General features: G+C 44.2%; 2 protein-coding genes across 5 annotated transcripts in view; one reads left to right on the forward strand and one right to left on the reverse strand.

The window, feature by feature from the left end:
• AVIL (advillin) overlaps positions 1 to 15,705 on the forward strand; it is a 48,913-nt gene extending 33,208 nt beyond the window's left edge. For 2 of the 3 annotated variants that reach the window (XM_060195019.1, XM_007516661.3), the window contains 2 exons: positions 2,093 to 2,218; positions 3,657 to 4,022. In XM_060195019.1, the coding sequence (XP_060051002.1) occupies positions 2,093 to 2,218; positions 3,657 to 3,770 (240 nt within the window). In that variant the 3' untranslated portion in view covers positions 3,771 to 4,022. Of the gene's footprint in view, positions 1 to 2,092; positions 2,219 to 3,656; positions 4,023 to 14,642 lie in introns of those variants that run through there. The other variant, XM_060195020.1, reaches the window with a different exon arrangement.
• On the reverse strand, positions 5,484 to 19,609 carry TSFM (Ts translation elongation factor, mitochondrial). Of its 2 annotated transcripts, XM_060195021.1 has the most exons (7): positions 19,451 to 19,609; positions 19,069 to 19,230; positions 17,862 to 17,990; positions 16,539 to 16,661; positions 13,540 to 13,627; positions 10,824 to 10,974; positions 5,906 to 6,041 (listed from the first exon to the last, which is right to left on the reverse strand). In XM_060195021.1, exons 1-6 carry the CDS (start codon positions 19,505 to 19,507, stop codon positions 10,850 to 10,852), a joined length of 684 nt encoding a protein of 227 aa, XP_060051004.1. In that variant the 5' UTR covers positions 19,508 to 19,609; the 3' UTR covers positions 5,906 to 6,041; positions 10,824 to 10,849. The 2 variants fall into 2 exon arrangements, with proteins under 2 accessions (XP_007516724.1, XP_060051004.1); XM_007516662.3 differs by lacking the exon at positions 10,824 to 10,974 and having other exon boundaries at positions 5,484 to 6,041; positions 19,451 to 19,591.
• Between the last annotated feature and the right edge of the window lie 78 nt (positions 19,610 to 19,687).

A 19,687-nucleotide genomic window follows, 5' to 3' on the forward strand; every position in this document is an offset into this window, starting at 1 on the left:
CGGCACTACAAATCCACTGCTCCTGGTGGCAATTTTTCCATTTTACTGGCTAGTACAGAGAGAAACTGAGAGACAAAAGGGAGAGGGAGAGAGCAAGATAGATACCTGCAGACCTGATTTACCGCTTGTGAAATTTCCCCTGGAGGTGGGGAGCCAGGGGCTTGAACCCAGGTCCTTGCACTTAGTACTATGTGCACATAAGCAGGTGTGCTACTGCCTACTCCCCTTCCTTTCTTCCTTTTTTCCTTCCTTCCTCTCCCTCTCTTTCTTTCTTTCTTGGGACTGAACCTGGGACATTGGAGCCTCAGACATGAGTCTCTCTGCATAGCCATTATGCTATCTACCCCCACCTTTAAAAAAATTTATTTATTTTTAATGAGTGAGAGAGAGAGATACACAGAGGGAAAGAGACCAAAGAACTGCTCTGCTCTGCTTTGCGGTGGTGCTGGAGATTGAATCTGGGACCTCAAAAGCCCCAGGCATGAAAGCCTTTTGCATAACCATTCTGCTGTCCAACCACCCCTTTTCTTTTGATTTTATTTGGTTGGACAGAAAGAAATTAAGAGGGGAGGGAGCCCAGGTGTCCAACAACAGATGAGTGGCTGAGCAAGTTGTGGTCTATATACACAATGGAATACTAGTCAGCTGTAAAAAATGGTGACTTCACCGTTTTCAGCCGATCTTGGATGGACCTTGAAAAATTCATGTTAAGTGAAATAAGTCAGAAACAGAAGGATGAATATGGGATGATCTCACTCAGGCAGAAGTTGAAAAACAAGATCAGAAAGGAGAAAAAAAGTAGAACCTGAACTGGAATTGGTGTATCGCACCAAAGTAAAAGACTCTGGGGTGAGTGAGTGGGGAGAAGACAGGTCCAAGAAGGATGACAGAGGACCTAGTGGGGGTGGTATTGTTATATGGGAAACTGGGGGATGTTAGCATGTACAAACTATTGTATTTACTGTTGAATGTAAAACATTAATTCCCCAATAAAGAAATTTAAAAAAAGAGGGGAGGGGAAGACAGAGTGGAAGAAAGACACCTGCACACCTGCTTCACAGCTTGTGAAGCATCCTCCCCCACCCTGCCTGCAGATGGGGAGTGGGGGTTCGAACCTGCGTCCTTGAGCGTGATAATGTGTGCACTCAGTCAGATGTTTGTCCACCCCTTTATCAGTTTCTAACTATGGAGTCCTCAGAGACTGTTCATTCTCATTTTTTTAATAGTTATTTATTTTCCCTTTTGTTGCCCTTGTTTTTTATTGTTGTTGTTATTGATGTCGTTGTTGTTGGATAGGACAGAGAGAAATGGAGAGAGGAGGGGAAGACAGAGAGGGGAGAGAAAGCTAAGACACCTGCAGACCTGCTTCACCGCTTGTGAAGCGATGCCCCTGCAGGTGGGGAGACCAGGCTCAAACCGGCATCCTTACTCCGGTCCTTGTGCTTCGCGCCATGTGTGCTTAACCCTCTACGCTACCACCTGACCCCTGATTTTTGTTTACTTACCAGAAAGGCAGAGAGAGAGAGAACCAGACAGCACTCTCGTACATGTGCTGCCGGGAATCAAACTTAAGACCTCATGCTTGAGAATCCAGTGCTTTATCCACTGCGCCACCTCCTGGACCACACAGTCCAACAGCTCTTTAGCAACAGTCCGAGTGTAGCATCTGGTATTCAAAGCCTCTGGCTATTTGTCCTTTGTGATGTACAATCTCTGGATCCCAGAGTTCATGGCAATGTGGCGCCTTTAACATGTATTTAAAAGTATAATTTCAATCTGAAGTCATTTAAAGGCTGGAAATGTACCAAGAGAATGAATGTGATCACAAGATTTGAGTGAGCTTTAAGCACGGCAGCTGTATCAAACTGGCTACACAGGATTTATTACACTTACTGAATCAGCTTTCTCAAGAACCCCCAAATCTGAATATTTTAATTCTGAAATGATTCTGATTTGTAGCCAAGTTTGGAAACCACTGTTTTAAAAGGTGATTACAAAGGATAAAGTAGTATAAGCCAACATACTATACAGAATTTTGACTGCACAAAACCTGAGCAGTCTTATCTCATGGCTACATTCTCATCTTATGTAGGATATGAGGAACACAACCCTCTCCCTGAATTCTGATGACAGCGAGCCAAAATATTACCCTATACAAGTGCTGTTGAAAGGTCAGAATCAGGAGCTGCCTGAGGATGTTGACCCCGCCAAAAAAGAGGTGAGTAGCTGCAGGAAATGTCTGATGGAAGCAGAGCTCCCATGAGTAAAGCATGTGCTCAGTCTTATGGCCAAGGACAGTTCTGCTCAAGAAGAAATCCCAGTGCTTGCTTCTTTATTTATTTATTGCCTCCAGGGTTATCACTGGGGCTTGGTGCCTTCACTAGGAATCACTGCTCCTGATGACCATTTTCCTCTTATTTTATCGGATAGGACAGAGAGAAACTGAGAGAGGAGGGGGAGACCTAGAGGGATAAAGATAGACACCTGCAGACCTGCTTCACTGCTTGTGAAGCGTCCCCTCTGCAGGGAAGCCGGGGTACCCTTGAGCAGGTCCTTGCACTTCATACTATGCGGGCTTAACCAGGTGCACCACCGCCCGGTCACTCCCCACACCAATCCATCCTCAAGTTACTGTCTACTCCTCTCTGTCTGTCACTCTGGCCCAGCCATGAACTATGAGTCCCCAAACTGGGCTCTATCCTGTCCTTAACTCCCCGTATAACCACCAATGGGTTTTTTTTAAATATTTATTTTATTTATTCCCTTTTGTTGCCCTTGTTGTTTTATTGTTGTAGTTATTATTGTTGTTGTCATCGTTGTTGGATAGGACAGAGAGAAATGGAGAGAGGAGGGGAAGACAGAGAGGGGGAGAGAAAGATAGACACCTGCAGACCTGCTTCACCGCCTGTGAAGCGACTCCCCTGCAGGTGTGTGTGGGGGGTCCTTACGTCAATCCTTGCGCTTTTTTTTACAATTAACCCACTGTGCTACCGCCCGACTCCCCCAACCGTGATTCTTACACTGTTCCTTGCTTCACACCATGTGGGATTAAACCTCTGCGTTACCACCAGACTCCCAAAAACAAAATCTTGATTGCCTTTTTAAAAAATATTTCATTTATTTATTCATGGTACCTAGGTTCAAGCCCCCATTCCCACCTGTAGGGGAAAGTTTTACAAGTGATGAAACAGTACTGCAGGTATTTTTCTCTCTCCCTCTCTTCTAGCACCCCTTCCCTCTCAATTTCTATGTCTCTACCCAATAAACAAAGATAATAATAATAATAATAATAGTGATAATAAAAGCTAGGGGAGATAGCATAATGGTTATGCAAAGAGGCTCTCATTCCTAAGGCTCTGAAGTCCCATGTTCAATTCCCCACACCACAAGCCAGACTGAGCAGTGCTCTGGTTTACAAAAAAAAAAAAGACTGGAGAAAAAAAAAAACACTACTAGGTGGAACCTTGAGAGCAGCAAATCTGGTCAGTTTCTTCAAAATGGGACTTCAGCACCTAGAGAACTGTCCAGTGAATAACAAGTCTATCACGACTTTTCTGAAAAATCTAATCTTTGTTCACAAGGACCCACCTACGACTCTCATGGCCCCCTAGGTGCCAAGCCTTTCTTCTAACTACTAACTTTGTTTTCTCACTTAGAATCACCTCTCTGAACAGGACTTTGTTTCTGTGTTTGGCATCCCAAGAGGGCAGTTTGCTGCTCTGCCTGGTTGGAAACAGCTCCAAATGAAGAAAGAAAAGGGCCTTTTCTAAGGCAAGAAGGTGTATACGCCTATAGTAAGATTGCAGAAGAGAGCAAAGTGTGCCAATGTTAAGGGGGGAATTATCTAATACTTGGCATAACATTGAGCTAATTAATTTAGATAAAATGGGCTTTGCAAATCACTGCATATGCTCCATCTTCTTATCCTTCAATTTAGTCATTATATATCTAAAATGTTAACTACCCACTCTTTGATTTTGTGGCTTTTGGGATAAAGCCTCAATAGAAACTGCATTGGGGGAGGGGGGCTGGGTGGTGGCACCCCTGGTTTAGCACGTTACCATGTATAAGGATCCAGGTTTTGAGACTCCAGTCCCCACCTGCAGGGGGAAGTATTTCCAGTGAAGCACTGTTGTAGATGTCTCTCTGTCTGTCACCACCTCCCTCTCAATTTAACTTTCTATCCAATAAATAAAGAATAATAATAAAAAAAAACTGGAAAAGTCAAAAAAGAAAAAAAAAAAAGCAAACTGAATACTAAATCTAAAGTATTTAATTTGGGGGCTAGGACCTAAGTTTGTTTAAACTTTTTAGGCCAACTATATTTCCAATACTTACATAACCCAGAAATCACTAAAGTGACTCACATATATACTCTAAAGTCAAAATCCAATGCCATGACCTATATGTGAGATTTCTGAGTTTTCAAATAAAGGTATCAGTATGACCAATGGGGTTCTTGCAGTACTTTGGGTTGTTTGTTATGGTAGTTATTTTATATTAGTGGAAGAAATGTCTCAGCACTGGAGAAGGAGTGAGGTACTGCTGAGTGAATTTTCCGGGTAACCGAACCACTGTAATTCGTTCCTGGCACAAGACTGTCAAAATCTGTCCTTTGTTAAAAAAAAAGATTTATTTATTCCCTTTTGTTGCCCTTGTTGTTTTATTGTTGTACTTATTCTTGTTGTCGTCATTGTTGGATAGGACAGAGAGAAATGGAGAGAGGAGAAGACAGAGAAGGGGAGAGAAAGATAGACACCTGCAGACCTGCTTCACCGCCTGTGAAGCGACTCCCCTTCAGCTGGGGCAAAATCTGTCTCGTAGCTGTCCAGGAAGCCTTGGTCCCCACCCAGCCACACTACATTCTACAAAGGAGAATGAGGCCCATGTGTTACTAATTTCAGTAATAAAGCCAGAACCAGTGTGCAAATCATGGCAAAGAGCCTTCAAAGCCCACTACAGACATCAACAAATGAACCACATTTTCCAGACAACTCTTACATTTTAGTCAGCAATTCCAAAGGAATCCATGTAGTAGAACCGAGAAAGTTCCAGGATAGAAGCATAGTCTTAGAGAACCACAGAATGAAGACAGAACAATAGCATTCTGTATCACAGAAGGAATATGATAGAATGAGCTAGAGAATTAGGGGCACCAAAGGAGTCCACGTACGTGGTCTAGGAGGTGGCGCAGGGGATAAAGCATTGGACTCTCAAGCCTAAGGTCCTGAGTTCAATCCCTGGCAGCACATGTACCAGAGTGATGTCTGGTTCTTTCTCTCTCTCCTCCTATCTTTCTCATAAATAAATAAATGAAACCTTAAAAAAAAAAAAAAAAAAGAGTCCATGTGAGAGGAAGCAGCAGCATCACTGGAGGAGTCTGTCCTCCCAGATGACACCAGTCACTTCAATAAGGTTTACTTGTGTGTTAAAACCTGTCACATGTAAATACTAAAAACCCAGACCCAACATTGCAACAAGGATTCTATTCTCTTTATCATGTGACAAGTTTATTTAATAAACTCATAAATGAAAAAAAAAGTCTAGATTTAAAGAGGTTTAGGAAACACTTCTTTTTCGAGTGATGTCCAGAGCTAAAAATAAACATCGTCTCCTCAGTCAAGTCTCTGGAACCTACTCAGCCTCTGCTTCCTCTTCGCCTTCTCCACATTCAAAGCGCACAAAGTCTACCACAGTCACCCCCTGGGGCTGCACATACTGTCCCAGTGTGATGGAGGGATCCAACAAGTAGGGCTGGGACAGCATCTTGGTCTCCATCTCTCCCCCAGGCGCATCATCTAGGGAGCCAACCGAGAGAGGGGCCATGCCCACCACATGCTGCCCAAGGTGGCGGCCAAGGTCTTCCAGGTCTGCTCTCTGCTCAGACGTCTCACAGACGACTAGGGCCCCGTACTTCCCCAGCACCAGGTTTTGGAGTGAGGGGCTCTGCATTGCTCCATGGACGTAAGAGCCAACATAGAACCCAGATGGCACCTTCACCCATGCAGCTCGCTTCAGAGTCATGTGCTCTCCCAATTTCCCTATGAGGAGAAAAAAAAAAAAAGCCTTGAGAATGTGATTCCTGTGGTAGTTATCAAAACATGTACAGAGGGAGTCAAGCTGGGGCGGGGGGCAGTCCTTGCATTTGCACTGTGGATGAAACTGTAAGATGAGGCAACACCAGTTTAAAGGGGGAAATGGGGGACCGGACGGTAGCACAGAGGATTAACTGCACATGGCACAAAGCGCAAGGACCGGCTCAGGGATCCCAGTTTGAGCCCCCGGCTCCCCACCTGCAGGGGGTCTCTTTGAAAGCAGTGATGCAGGTCTGCTGATGTCTTTCTCTTCCCCTCTGTCTTCCCCTCCTCTCTTGATTTCTCTCTGTCCTATCTATAACAACAATAACAGCAACAATAACGATAATAGACAAGGGCAACGAAGGGGAAAAATAGCTTCCAGAAGTGGATTAGAGTCCCAGCAGTAACCCTGGATAATAAATAAATAAATAAAATAAAAGTGGAAATGGTGTGCAGGGTGAGGGTGGGGGGCTGAAATGTACCTTTCTAGGGCACCAGCTATGTGTCAGCAACTCTGATTTTTATGCCAACTACCTTGACCCACAGACCCTAGACCTGAGTTCTGCCTCTTTAGTTTTATGACCCTGGGCTACTGACTTAACGGCATACCACTACTTACTAATTTATCAGGCCTTCAAGTCCTCCTCTGTAAAATGGAGATACTACCACATAAAATAGGCCAAAAGAAAGAAATCATGTAAGTAAAAGCACTAATTCCCATACCTGGCACACAGTGAGCACTCAACTGTTGATTATGAGAGTTCTGTTCTACTCCTGCGTCACTGGGACTATACCACTCCAAACTGAGTTGGAGAGAGAGAAAGAAGGCCACCACACAGCACCACTGGACTCCCACCTAGTGCAGTGGGGGCCGGGCTTCCATTCAGGTCACACACCTGGTGAAGCAGGCACCTTCCCTGGTGAACTATACATAACCTACCCAAGGCTACATCACCAATACTTGGCAGAACTGGAGTTAAAACTCAGATCTCACTCCAAAAAGAGTAAATTTTTCCCCTACCAAATTACAACACTCCTCAAGTGCCACCATAACTGACAAGAGACAATTCCTGGCCATCCTTTAAATGGGGGGTGGGGGGAGGGAAATTCATGACTAAAAGCCCCAGAAAATCCAAAACCCTATGTCAGCCGGTAGTTTTAACTTCCTCTCATTAAAATAAGATGACATGTTCATAATTGTTTCTGAGAACCAATAACTGTCTTTCCCTTTCCTCTTAAGATGCTAGTCTCCCCCAACAAAATTCAAAAGAAACCATGATCTAAAAAGGGGAGGCAAGTGAATCAACAGAAGGTTCTGGAAAACATCTTTGCATTTGCCATACATATGAAAATCATAAAAGAAACCAAACTAAATCACAAATCAGATACAAGTATCTACCCAATAGTTAATTCCCAGAACTGGACATGGCTGAAACGCCCGGTTCTTCCAGAATTTCTTAATAAATTCCATACACAGTTGTCTGTCTGGTTTCTTGTTCATGACTCACTGAAACATCATACATACTTTGAGATGACCTGATAAAAACAGAACTGATGCCTTGACTGGAAACATCAATGAGCGGCCAATTCCCAGCAAGCTCTGGCTCTCCACTCTCCACCAACAACATGTAGGAAAAAGGCAAAACCCCCAGCAGTCTTCCATAAAGATCCGGATACAATTCCTATAATTAATGAGCTCTGAATTCCTTTACAAATTCAGGATCAGATTTGTTAAAAAGAAAAAAAAAAAAAAAAAGAAGAAGAAGAAGAACCAGGGGTTATGCAAGGAGAGTCTCAAGCCTGGGAGACTCCAAAGTTCCCCAACCACCGTACGCCAGAGCACAGCCGAGTAGTGCTCTGGTACATACACAGAATCAGGAGGGGCCAGGTGCTGGGATACCTGGCTGAGTGCACACATTATAGTGCACATGGATGTGAGTTCAAGCCCCTGAGCCCCACCTGCAGTGGGAAAGCTTCATAAGCAGTGAAACAACGTTGCAAATATATCTATCTATCGGATTCGACTTCCGGAGGCGGAGCTACGAGCAGCAGATCGCTTTCTCTCCCCTCCTCTCCTCTCCTCTCCCGGATCAACTAGGAATACCAAAGGAGACCACCCGGACCGAAACAAGACAGGACTAGAATGACCACAGAAACCCAGTAAATCACCCGTGAGTACAAACACGCGTGGCTGGTGACAGAGAGGAGAGAGGGGCCTAAGGAGAGACTAAGTGACTGCTAACAGTTCAACAGTTTGTCAGTGGAGACACCACCTCCAGTCTGCTCCACCAACAAGGGGACAGCTGAAGGGAGGAAAGGACTCCCCAGAGACTCACCAAGTGCAACTCTGAGTCTCCATTGCTACTACCCTCAGAATCTGGAGCAGCAACAGGGAGGGACACCAGGGTACACCAGGGTACAGAGATCTAACCGGGAAACTCAGGAGAAGACCTATACCTCGGTGGCATAGCTGAGGGGCTGTGAAAGTCTCTTTGCATAACCACTGGATTATCTCTGCCACACCCTGCTTTATCTCTTGGTCAGGAGTCAGTGATTAAGCTAAGAAGCCTATTGATAGTTTAAAAGCCCTCAGGCTTCCATAGCCGACAGGGGGAAAAAAAAAAGGCTTTTACACCTCTGAACTCCAGCTCAGGGATTGAAAAAACTGTTAACTTATATAAAATGGTTAAAACAACAAGAAAAAATATTGGAGACTCGAACCAGGACAAGAGTCCAGCTAAAAGTCCTCCAGAGGGTGAAGCACAAAACAACGAGTTCAACATCCAAACATTAGCTAAGGAAATAATAACAGGAGTGAGTAAAGAATTTGAAAAAATTGTAATCAGAAATGCAGGAACAACAAATGAGAATATGGAAGAAAATTCTAATTATCTCATGGTTATTAGAGAGCTGAAAGCTGAAATCGCTGAGCTAAGAAGGCAACTAGCTGAACAAGCTAAAACAGTATCAGAGCAGGGCAACAAAATAGATGAACTCCAGAAAGCAGTAGAGGGCAGAGAGAATAGAATCAATGAGGCTGAAGACAGAATTAGCAAGATTGAGGATGAATTAGAGACAACTAAGAAAGAAGTAAGAGATCTCAAAAAGAGATTAAGAGATGCTGAAAACAACAACAGAGTCCTATGGGATGACTTCAAAAGAAACAATATACGCATTATTGGCTTACCAGAGGAAGAAAGAGAAGGGGAGGAAGAAAGCATTCTCCAGGCCATAATAGCTGAAAATTTCTCTAGTCTAGACAACATCAAAGACATAAAGATTCAAGAAGCCCAGAGGGTCCCAAACAGAATTAACCCAGACCTAAAGACACCAAGACATGTCATACTTAGATTGGAAAGGAATAAGGATAAAGAAAGGATCCTCAAGGCTGCAAGAGAAAAACAAAGAGTCACCTACAAAGGAAAACCCATAAGATTAGCAGCAGACTTCTCCATACAAACACTACAGGCCAGAAGAGAATGGCAAGATATCTATCGAGTGCTCAATGAGAAAGGCTTTCAGCTAAGAATACTATATCCTGCTAGACTGTCATTCAGATTAGATGGAAGCATCAAAACCTTCTCAGACAAGCAACAGTTGAAGGAATCAACCATCACCAAGCCTGCCCTGAAAGAAGTTCTGAAAGGTCTCCTATAAACAACCAGACCACCACAAATAGGACATATATCAAAACACTCTAAAACTCTACAAGAATGGCGTTAAAATATCTTGAATCTTTGATATCAATAAATGTCAATGGCCTGAATTCACCTATTAAAAGACACAGAGTAGGAAGATGGATCAGAAAACACAACCCAACAATATGTTGTCTACAGGAAACTCACCTAACGCAACAAGACAAACACAGACTTAAAGTGAAAGGATGGAAAACTATCATTCAAGCCAATGGCCCACAAAAAAGGGCAGGATCAGCTATTCTCATATCTGACATGATAGACTTTAAAATAGATAAGATTAAAAAAGATAGGAATGGACACTACTTAATGCTCAGAGGATCAGTCAATCAAGAGGACTTAACAATTATTAATATCTATGCACCCAATGAGAAGCCATCTAAATACATCAAACTTCTACTGAAAGAGCTACAGCAATATATTAACAGTAACACAATCATAGTAGGGGACTTCAACACCCCACTATCTCAACTTGACAGATCATCCAGGCAGAAAATCAGTAAAGACATAAGGGAGCTAAATGAAGAGATAGATAAACTAGAACTATTGGACATTTTCAGAGTCATTCATCCCAAGAAACTGGAATACACATTTTACTCAAATCCACATGGATCATTCTCAAGGATAGACCATATGTTAGGCCACAAAGACAGCATCAGCAAATTCAAGAGAATTGAAATCATCCCAAGCATCTTCTCAGACCACAGTGGAATTAAACTAACACTTAACAATCAACAAAAGATTAGTAACAGTGCCAAAATGTGGAAGCTCAACAGTACACTTCTTAACAACTTCTGGGTCAAAGAGGAAATCAAGGAAGAAATCAAAATGGTTCGAGAGTTCAATGAAAATGAAGACACAAGCTATCAAAATATTTGGGACACAGCTAAAGCAGTCCTAAGAGGGAAGTTCATAGCTATACAAGCACACATTAGGAAACAAGAAAAGGCACAAATATATCTATCTATCTAGCCCCTTTCCCCTCAATTTCTGTCTCTAAACAAAATAAGTAAGATCAGGTAAGGCAAAATAGCTCCACTGGATAACGTACTGCTTTGCCATGTGTGCAACCCAGGCTCAGACCTGGCCCCACGACACTGAAGGAAGCTTCACTGCTGTGGTCTCTTTCACTTGTTCTCTCCCATACCAGATGTCACTCACTGACATGTGCCTTTCACGTGTGAGAGGCCTTGGGGGCATCCCTAGCACAGAGGGGAAAAAAGTGGTGGGAGAATCAAATCATAACAATAATGTCTCCAGTTTTTTTTTTTTTCAAATTCCCTTTATAAAGAAGGTAAGAGGACCTGACTAAAGAAAACAGAGTTTCCCCTGCCCTGATGGGGAAACCCTGATGTACTAACTCCTCTAGAGCAGACTGAGAGGTGGTCCACTCAGCTGAAGTCAGCATGCTCTCTCCCCGAAAGCATGCTTTCTTGGGGCAGGGCAGCGATGCACCTGGCTAAGTGCACATATCACCATGCGTAAGGACCCCAGGTTCGAGCCCCACATCCACCCCCACTCCCCACCAGCAGGGGGAAGCTTCACCAGTGGTGAAGCATGTCTACAGGTGCCTCTGTCTCTTTCCCAGTCTATTTCCCCCTTCCCTCCCCTCTCAATTTCTCTGTCCTGTCAAATAAAATAGAAAGGAAAAAAAAAAAAAAAAGACCACCAGGACAATGATTTCATAGTGCAGTCATGGAGCCCCAGTGATAACCCTGGAGGAAAAAAAGCTTTGTTTGGCACTGTAGTGTGGAAAATAACCTGTAGTGCTCTTAGTTTCTCTCCTCAAAATAAAAATCTTTTTGACCCCCAAATATTCATCTGCCCTTAGGTTCATCGTCAGTCAACAATTTGTTTGGCTTTATATGTTAACTCTTTTTCAGCCACCAGGTTCCAGATGCTAGCAGGATGCCTACCTGTCTTCCCTAGGCAGAAGACTTCACCAATGTGTCCCTGAGCCCCACCTCCTCAGAGCCCCACGCCACTAGGGAAAGAGAGAGACAGGCTGAGAGTATGGATTGACTTGTTAATGCCCATGTTCAACAGAGAAGTCATTACAGAAGCCAGACCTTCCATCTTCTGCACCCCATTAATGACCCTGGGTCCATACTCCCAGAGGGATAAAGAATAGGAAAGCTGGGGGCGGGGGGAGGGGGGGGATGTGTGTGTGGAAATCATAATGCAAAGAGATTCTCATGCCTGAGGCTCTTAAGTCTTAGATTCAATCTCCCGTACCACCATAAGGCAGAGCTAGGCAGTGCTCTGGTGTTTCTCTCAAAAATAAAATTAAATAAATAAGAGGGAGTCGGGCGGTAGCAGCAGGTTAAGCGCATGTGGCACAAAGCGCAAGGACGGGCGTAAGGATCCCAGTTCGAGCCCCTGGCTCCCTACCTGCAGGGGAGTCACTTCACAGGTGGTAAAGCAGGTCTGCAGGTGTATATCTTTCTCTCCCCCTCTGTCTTCCCTCATCTCTCTCCATTTCTCTCTGTCCTATCCAACAACATCATCAATAACCACAACAATGTTAAACAACAAGGGCAACAAAAAAGGGAAAATAAAGAAAGAAAAATAAAAAATAAAGAAAAAAAGACAATCTTAAAAAAAAAAAGAATAGGAAAGCTTTCAAGGGAGGGGCTGGAATAGGGAGTTCTGGTGGTGGGAATTGTGTGGAATTGTACCCCTCTTATCCTATGGTCTTGTCAATATTTCCATTATATAAATAAAAAAATGTTTAAAAAAAATAATAATTGGGAGTTGGGTGCTAGCGCTGTGGGTTAAACCACACATGGCGCAAAGTGCACAGACAGAAAAAAGGATCCTGGTTCCAGCCCCCGGCTCCCCACCTGCAGGTGGGTCACTTCATAAGTGGTGAAGCAGGTCTGCAGGTGTCTGTCTTTCCCTCTGTCTTCTCCTCCTTTCTCGATTTTTCTCTGTCCTATCCAACAGCACCAGTGGCAACAATAACAACAATGACGACAACAAGGGCAACAAAATGGGAAAAAAGGGCATCGGGCGGTAGTGCAGCGGGTTAATAAGCACGTGTGGCGCAAAGCTCAAGGTCCGGTGTAAGGATCCCGATTTGACTCCCCGGCTCCCCACCTGTAGGGGAGTCACTTCACAGGCGGTGAAGCAGGTCTGCAGGTGTCTATCTTTCTCTCCTCCTCTCTCCATTTCTCTCTGTCCTATCCAACAACGAATGACATCAACAACAACAATAATAACCACAACAAGGCTACAACAAGGGCAACAAAAGGGGGAAAAAAATGGTCTCCAGGAGCAGTGGACTCATGGTGCAGGCACCGAGCCCCAGCAATAACTCTGGAGGCAAAAAAAAAAAAAAAGGAAAAAAACAGCCTCCAGGAGCAGTGGATTTGTGGTGCAGGTACTGAGCTCCAGCAATAACCCTGGAGGCAAAAAATAAATTAAAAAAAATTTTTTAAAACATTTATTTATTCCCTGTTGTTGCCCTTGTTGTTTTATTGTTGGCTATTATCGTTGTTGTTGGATAGAGAGAAATGGGGTGGGGGATAGACACCTACAGACCTGCTTCACCGCTTGTGAAGCGACTCTCCTGCAGGTGGGAGCTGGGGGCTCAAACTGGGATCCTTATGCCGGTCCTTGCTCTTTGCGCCACCTGCACTTAACCCACTGCGCTACCGCCCAACTCCCAAGTTTACAATTCTAGATCTAAATTTGGAGGAATACTTAAGATACCAAGAGACTCAGCTTTTAATTTCCAGTTTCCAGAATTCCTTCCAAATACTCACCAACTGCTAGTGCTAGCTGGTCCTTGAGAAATCCTTCGTGCTCAGGCCCAGCTGGAAGTTCAGAAAGCTCAGAAGAACTCAAGAAGCCCTAAGTGCAAAAAATGAAATCAGTTCAGTAAATTGTTAAGAGACTGGGAAAAGCCAGCTTACTTTTTAGAAAATTGTTTAAGATAATAAGTTATACACAGATGTTTTCATTAAGGCAAAGAAGTAAAAAAACTGCTAACAGCTGGGAAGGTGGTACAGTGGGTAGAGCACAGGCACTGCAAGTGTGTAGGCCCTGACTACTTCTAATCTTAAATACATAAACATGGAGGAGACTGGTTGAACAAACCATGGCACAGCCTATGAAGCTTGGAAAAGAAAAAAAATCTTCCTGAGCTACTATGAAAAATTACCAGGAGTGGTCAGGAGGTGGTGCAGTGGATAAAGCACTGGACTATCAAGCATGAGGTCCCAAGTTCAATCTCCAGCAGCACATGTACCAGAGTGGTTTCTGGTTTCTTTCTCTCTCCTCCTCTTTCTTATAAATAAGTAAATAAATATCTAAAAAAAAGAGAGAGAAAATTACCAAGATATGTAGTTAAGTGAGATAAGCAAATATCAAGAACATACGCCTTTATATCAACATTTTGTGTAAGAAATAAATATTTGCAAAATATAATATATATTTATCTGCAAACTACATACAGATAGGTGGAGAGTCAGTAAATAAAGAAACTGGTTATCTGAAAGAGTGAATAGGGGTAAGAGAGAGTAAGGCTTCTCTAAGTGTGTATGGGTTCTAGTTTTAAATTTTAGAACCTTTTACACATGCAAAACTTAAGAATTCAGAGTGTAAATGATTAAACAGAAACATAAGACACTGTATATTTTTAAATATTTTATTTATTTATTAGTGATTAAGATAGGAGGAGAGTGAAAGAACCAGACATCACTCTGGTACATGTACTGCTGGGGACTGAACTCAGGACCTCCTGCTTGAGAGTCCAATACTTTATCTACTGCACCACCTCCCAGACCACCTAACTGTATTTCAAATGAATAATGTAACAGAAAGGAAGGGAACCAATACAAATAACTTTCTTTTCTTTCTTTTCCAGAGCACTACTCATCTCTGGCTTACACTATTATGGGGGATTGAACATGGAAGTTCAGCATGAAAGTCTGTTTGCATAACCATTATGCTATCTACTCCCACCCTCCAAATAACTTTCAGTTGTCCTTTGACTACAAAACTTCAATATAAAGACAAAAAGAACATCAAAGATTTTTTTAAAAAAGATTTTATTTATGAGAAAGATAGGAAAAGAGAGAAGAACCAGACATCACTCTGGCACATGTGCTGCCAGGGATCAAACTCAGGACCTCATGCTTGAGAGTCCAAAGTTTTACCACTGTGCCACCTCCCGCACCACAGATTTTTTTTAACCAGAGTACTGCTCATCTCTGGTTTATGGTGGTGCAGTGGATTGAACTTGGGACTTTGGAGTTTTCAGGCACAAGAGTCTCTTCACATAATCATTATGCTATCTACTTTTGAGCTTAAAATTCTTTTGTCTTTTTTTTTTTTTAACAAATGAGATTTTAATTCTTTTAAATTTTTTAACCAGAGCACTGTTCAGGTCTGGCTTATGGTGGTTTGGGGGATTGAACCTGGGACTTTGGAACCTCAGACATGGGAGTCTGTTTGCATAACCATTATGCTATCTACCCTCCACCCTTAAAATTCTTTTTAAAAAAGTTTATCAACAGAGGAAGAAAAAGTACCAAAGCATCACTCTGGCACATGTGATGCTGAGAATCAAATCCAGGATACCTCATGCTTGACTGTCCAATGCTTTGCTGTGGAGGTCACTGCTACTGGGCCTTCACTGCTCTAGGCTTTTTTTTAAAAAATATTTTATTTATTTATTAATCAGAAACATAGGAGGAGAGAGAAAGAGCCAGACATCACTCTGGTACATATGCTGCCAGGGACTGAACTCAGGACCTCATGCTTCAGAGTCTGATGCTTTATCTACTGTGCCACCTCCCGGGCCACCAGGCCTACTTTTCACACTAGAAATGTTGATTTTTCTTTTAATTAATTAATTAGAGACACAGCACAGCTCCACCATTTTGATGTTCTGTTTTTCGGATAGGGACAGAGACTATAGCACTGAAGCTACCTCCAGGTAGCTGGGGGCTGGGTTCAAACCTGGGTACACATGACGAAGCAGCATACTGTCCAAGTGAGCTATCTGCTGGCCTGTAATGTTAAGATTCTTTTTTTGTTTTAACCAGAGCACTGATCAGCTCTGACCTATGGTGATGTGGGGGACTGAACCCAGGTGGGACTTTGGAGCCTCCAGCATGAGTCTCTTTGCATAACCATTATACTATTTACCCCTCCCCCAGTGTTAAAATCCTTGAATGTGATTACTATACTATGATTACATAAGAAAATGTCCTTGTTTGTTAAGAGGTACATGCTGGAAGCACCCTGTCCCAGAGTTGAGCAGTTCTCTCTCTTGTGAAATAAGTAGGGAGCAGGTGGTGGCCTACCTGATAGAGCACACGTTACAATATACAATGACCTGAGTTCAGGCCCAATTCCCACCTGCAGAGGCAAAGCTTCATAAGCAGTGAAACAGGGCTGCAGGTATTTCTCTCACCCTCTCTCCCCCTTCTATTCCAGTTTCTGTCTCTATCCTAAAATTTAATAAAATATTTTTAAATACAGGGCTGGGCAGTAGCACACTGGGTTAAGTGCACATGGCATGAAGCGCAAGGACCTATGTAAGGATCAAGGTTCGAGCCCCCAGCTACCCATCTGCAGGGGGTTTGCTTCATTTCTCTCCCCCTGTCTTCCTTTCCTCTCTCGATTTCTCTGTCCTAACCAACAATAACGGCAATAACAATGAGGCAAAGGTGAAATGTTAAGCATCTAATTTAATATATGACCCAAAGGAGTTGGGAAGTAAGGCCCATAGACTGGAGACAACCCCAAAGCTCACCTTCCTATATGTGGAGAGTTGCTCCGTCAGGCTCTGACAATGCAGCATGGCTCCCAGGGCTACTTGCTGGACCAAGTGCTGAAAATTTGAATTTCTGGAAACAAAATCTGTCTCACAGTTGACCTGTGGGAACAAATGGATGCTGCTGTAAAAGCTGCCTACTGTTTCCAAAATGTCTTAAGGATGGAGAATAAACCAAAGTCTTGATGGAACAAACTGCAGAGTCCACAAAACAAATAAACGACCCTAGAATCTTAAAGCTGCAGTTCTTCCAAGCTAGAGACCAGGAACTGAATGACATGATTCATGCTATGCCAGTGGGTTAGCAAAGACCTATGTGTCAGAAAAGGGTACCATATTGCCCCCAAAGGACTCACTACAAGCTCAACATTTACTTATGACCGGGTATCCATAATCTTTTCAGTCTTCAAGCCTTCCCCAACTCCAAGCCACTTTTGCTATCAGATCATTTACTTCTTCCACTCTAAACCATTTCCAATCTGATTCTTCACCAACTGTGGCCCCCGAAATCCCAGGTTCAATCCCCCATACCACCGTAAGCCAGAGCTGAGCAGTGCTCTGGTGTTTCTCTCTGTCCGCATCTCTCAAAAATAAAATAAATTTTGGGAGTCAGGCAGTAGCACAGCAGGTTAAGCGCACGTGGTGCAAAGCACAAGGACCGATGTAAGGATCCCGGCTCTAGACCCTGGCTCCCCACCTGCAGGGGAGTCGCTTCACAGGCAGTGAAGCAGGTCTGTAGGTGTCTATCTTTCTCTCCTCCTCTCTGTCTTCCCCTCCTCTCTCCATTTCTCTCTGTCGTATCCAACAAGGACGATATCAATAATAACTACAACAATAAAACAACGAGGTCAACAAAAGGGAATAAATAAATAAATATTAAAGAATTTTAAAAAGGGGGTCAGGCAGTGGCGCAGTGGCTTAAGCGCATGTGGTGCAAAGCGCAAGGACCGGCGTAAGGATCCCGGTTCAAGCCCCTGGCTCCCCACCTGCAGGGGAGTCGCTTCACAGGCGGTGAAGCAGGTCTGCAGGTGTCTGTCTTTCTCTCCCCCTCTCTGTCTTCCCCTCCTCTCTCCATTTCTCTCTGTCCTATCCAACAATGAAGACAGACAACAATAATTATTACAACAATAAAGCAACAAGGGCAACAAAAGGAAATAAATAAATAAATTTTTAAAAACTTTTAAAAAAATTAAAAAAATAAAAATTTAAAAGTTCTATTTTTTAAAAAATGCCAAGTATCTACCATAAAGACTGAAATCCAATGGACAGCAGTTCCTGGTCTCTGGAATTCTGACAGCTTACCTCTACTAACACAGCCGCATTTTCCTCCTGCAGCAGCCCGATCAGCCCTTCTTTCGTCTTCCTTCCCTGGAGCTTGGAGATTTTGCTCCAGCCTTCCTTCTGGGCTTGCTCATGGAGCCAAGTCTCTGCCTGTGTGTTAGAAAAGGGCAGATAACAACTTCACAGAATTCAAAACTGAAAGGGGTTCTAAGATTTATTCAGGTCTCTTGTGGGGCAGACAGTAGCATTTTTTAAGAGAACAATGTCATGCTGAAAAATCTCAGCTATTAAAAATGGTGATTTCACTGTTTTCAGCCCATCTTGGATAGAGCTTGAAGAAACCTTGTTAAGTGAAATAAGTCAGAAAGAGATGAATAAATATGGGATGATCTCACTCTCAGGCAGAAGCTGGAAAACAAGATCAGAAGGGAGGGAGTCGGGCGGTAGAGCAGCGGGTTAAGCTCAGGCGGAGCAAAGCGCAAAGACCTGCGTAAGGATCCTGGTTCGAGCCCTCGGTTCCCCACCTGCAGGGGAGTAGCAGGTCTGCAGGTGTCTGTCTTTCTCTTCCCCTCTGTCTTTCCCTCCTCTCTCCATTTCTCTCTGTCCTATCCAACCACGACGATATCAGCAACAACAATAACTACAGTAACAATAAAAACAAGGGCAACAAAAGGGAAAAATAAATATTAAAAAATTTTTAAAAAAGAAAAGAAAAACAAGATCAGATGGGAAAACACTAAGCAGAATCTGGACTGGAGTTGCTGTATTGCACGGGGGATTCAGGTCTTGAAACATAACGGCAGAGGAGGACCTAGTGGGGGTTGTATTGTTAGGTGGAAAACTGGGAAATGTTATGTATGTACAAACTACTGTATTTACTGTCGACTGTAAGACATTAATCCCCCAATAAAGAAGTTTAAAAAAAGAAAGAAAATCTCTGAGGTGTCCATCACCATAGTCACAGTGACTCCAAAGTTCCCACAATCCCTTTCAGCTCCGAGCAGCAGAGCAAAGGAACCGGGGGGATCGGCCCTGGGGCCCTGAGTCAACTGCTTATAAATATGACACAACCAGAGTAAGGGACCGTTTTTAAGTCGTATCCAGGGCTGTCCGTTAAGTGCACCCTTGGGCAACAGGTCTAACTTCCAGGCCTCCCAGCACGACCTTCTTAGGAGGTGGAGGTGGGGTCCTGGCACCCTCCCCGCCTCCGTCTCCCCGTCGTCCGCACCTGTCTGAGATCCCCGCCGCACGTCTCCAGAGCTTTCTTGCAGTTTACAAAGGAGTAGCCCGTCTTCTGCCGCAGCTTCAAGAGTTGCTCCTTGCTGGAGGTCGACGAAGACAGGCCGGCGCCAGCGAGAAACGGGGGCGGCCGAGAGAGGAGGCGCCCTGCCTGCAAAGAGGTGAAGAGTGAGGGGTCGGAGCGCCACGCGGTGAGGGGTGAGGGGTGAGGGGTGAGGGGTGACAGGGTTTGGAGAGCGCGCCCGCCGGCACCGGCCTCGGCTTGGAGGCAGAGGGGTGGCGGCTCGCCGGGGCTGGTGCGGGAGGCGGGAGGGGCTAGGACGGGTTAGGCAGGAGGGGCGGGTGCGCGGGACGCCTGCAAGCCCCCTCACCGGGCTGCTCCCAGAACGTGCTGGCAGGCAGGAGCGCAGCGATCGAAGCAGCGACATCTCTCCGGCCACCGTACACGCTGCAGCCCGGCGGCGCACCCGGGAGGACACTGTCTACGGCGTGGCGGTCGGGTCAAACCTCTCCACCCGAACGCGCGAAGCAGGGTGGCGCCACCTGCTGGCTGGGGGTGGGCACATTTAACTCCCCTACTGGGTTTGCCGTTTCTAGTCTGAATTACC

Source organism: Erinaceus europaeus, chromosome 7 (assembly GCF_950295315.1).
Source record: "Erinaceus europaeus chromosome 7, mEriEur2.1, whole genome shotgun sequence".
Taxonomy (NCBI): domain Eukaryota; kingdom Metazoa; phylum Chordata; class Mammalia; order Eulipotyphla; family Erinaceidae; genus Erinaceus; species Erinaceus europaeus.

Coding starts and splice junctions, on each gene's coding strand:
- TSFM (XM_007516662.3), bottom strand. CDS start 19,507: ATGTCGCTGCTTCGATCGCTGCGCTCCTGCCTGCCAGCACGTTCTGGG. Junction 17,991..19,068: donor GCGGCGGGGATCTCAGACAG/GTGCGGACGACG, acceptor TCTAACACACAG/GCAGAGACTTGGCTCCATGA. Junction 16,662..17,861: donor ATGCGGCTGTGTTAGTAGAG/GTAAGCTGTCAG, acceptor TTGTTCCCACAG/GTCAACTGTGAGACAGATTT.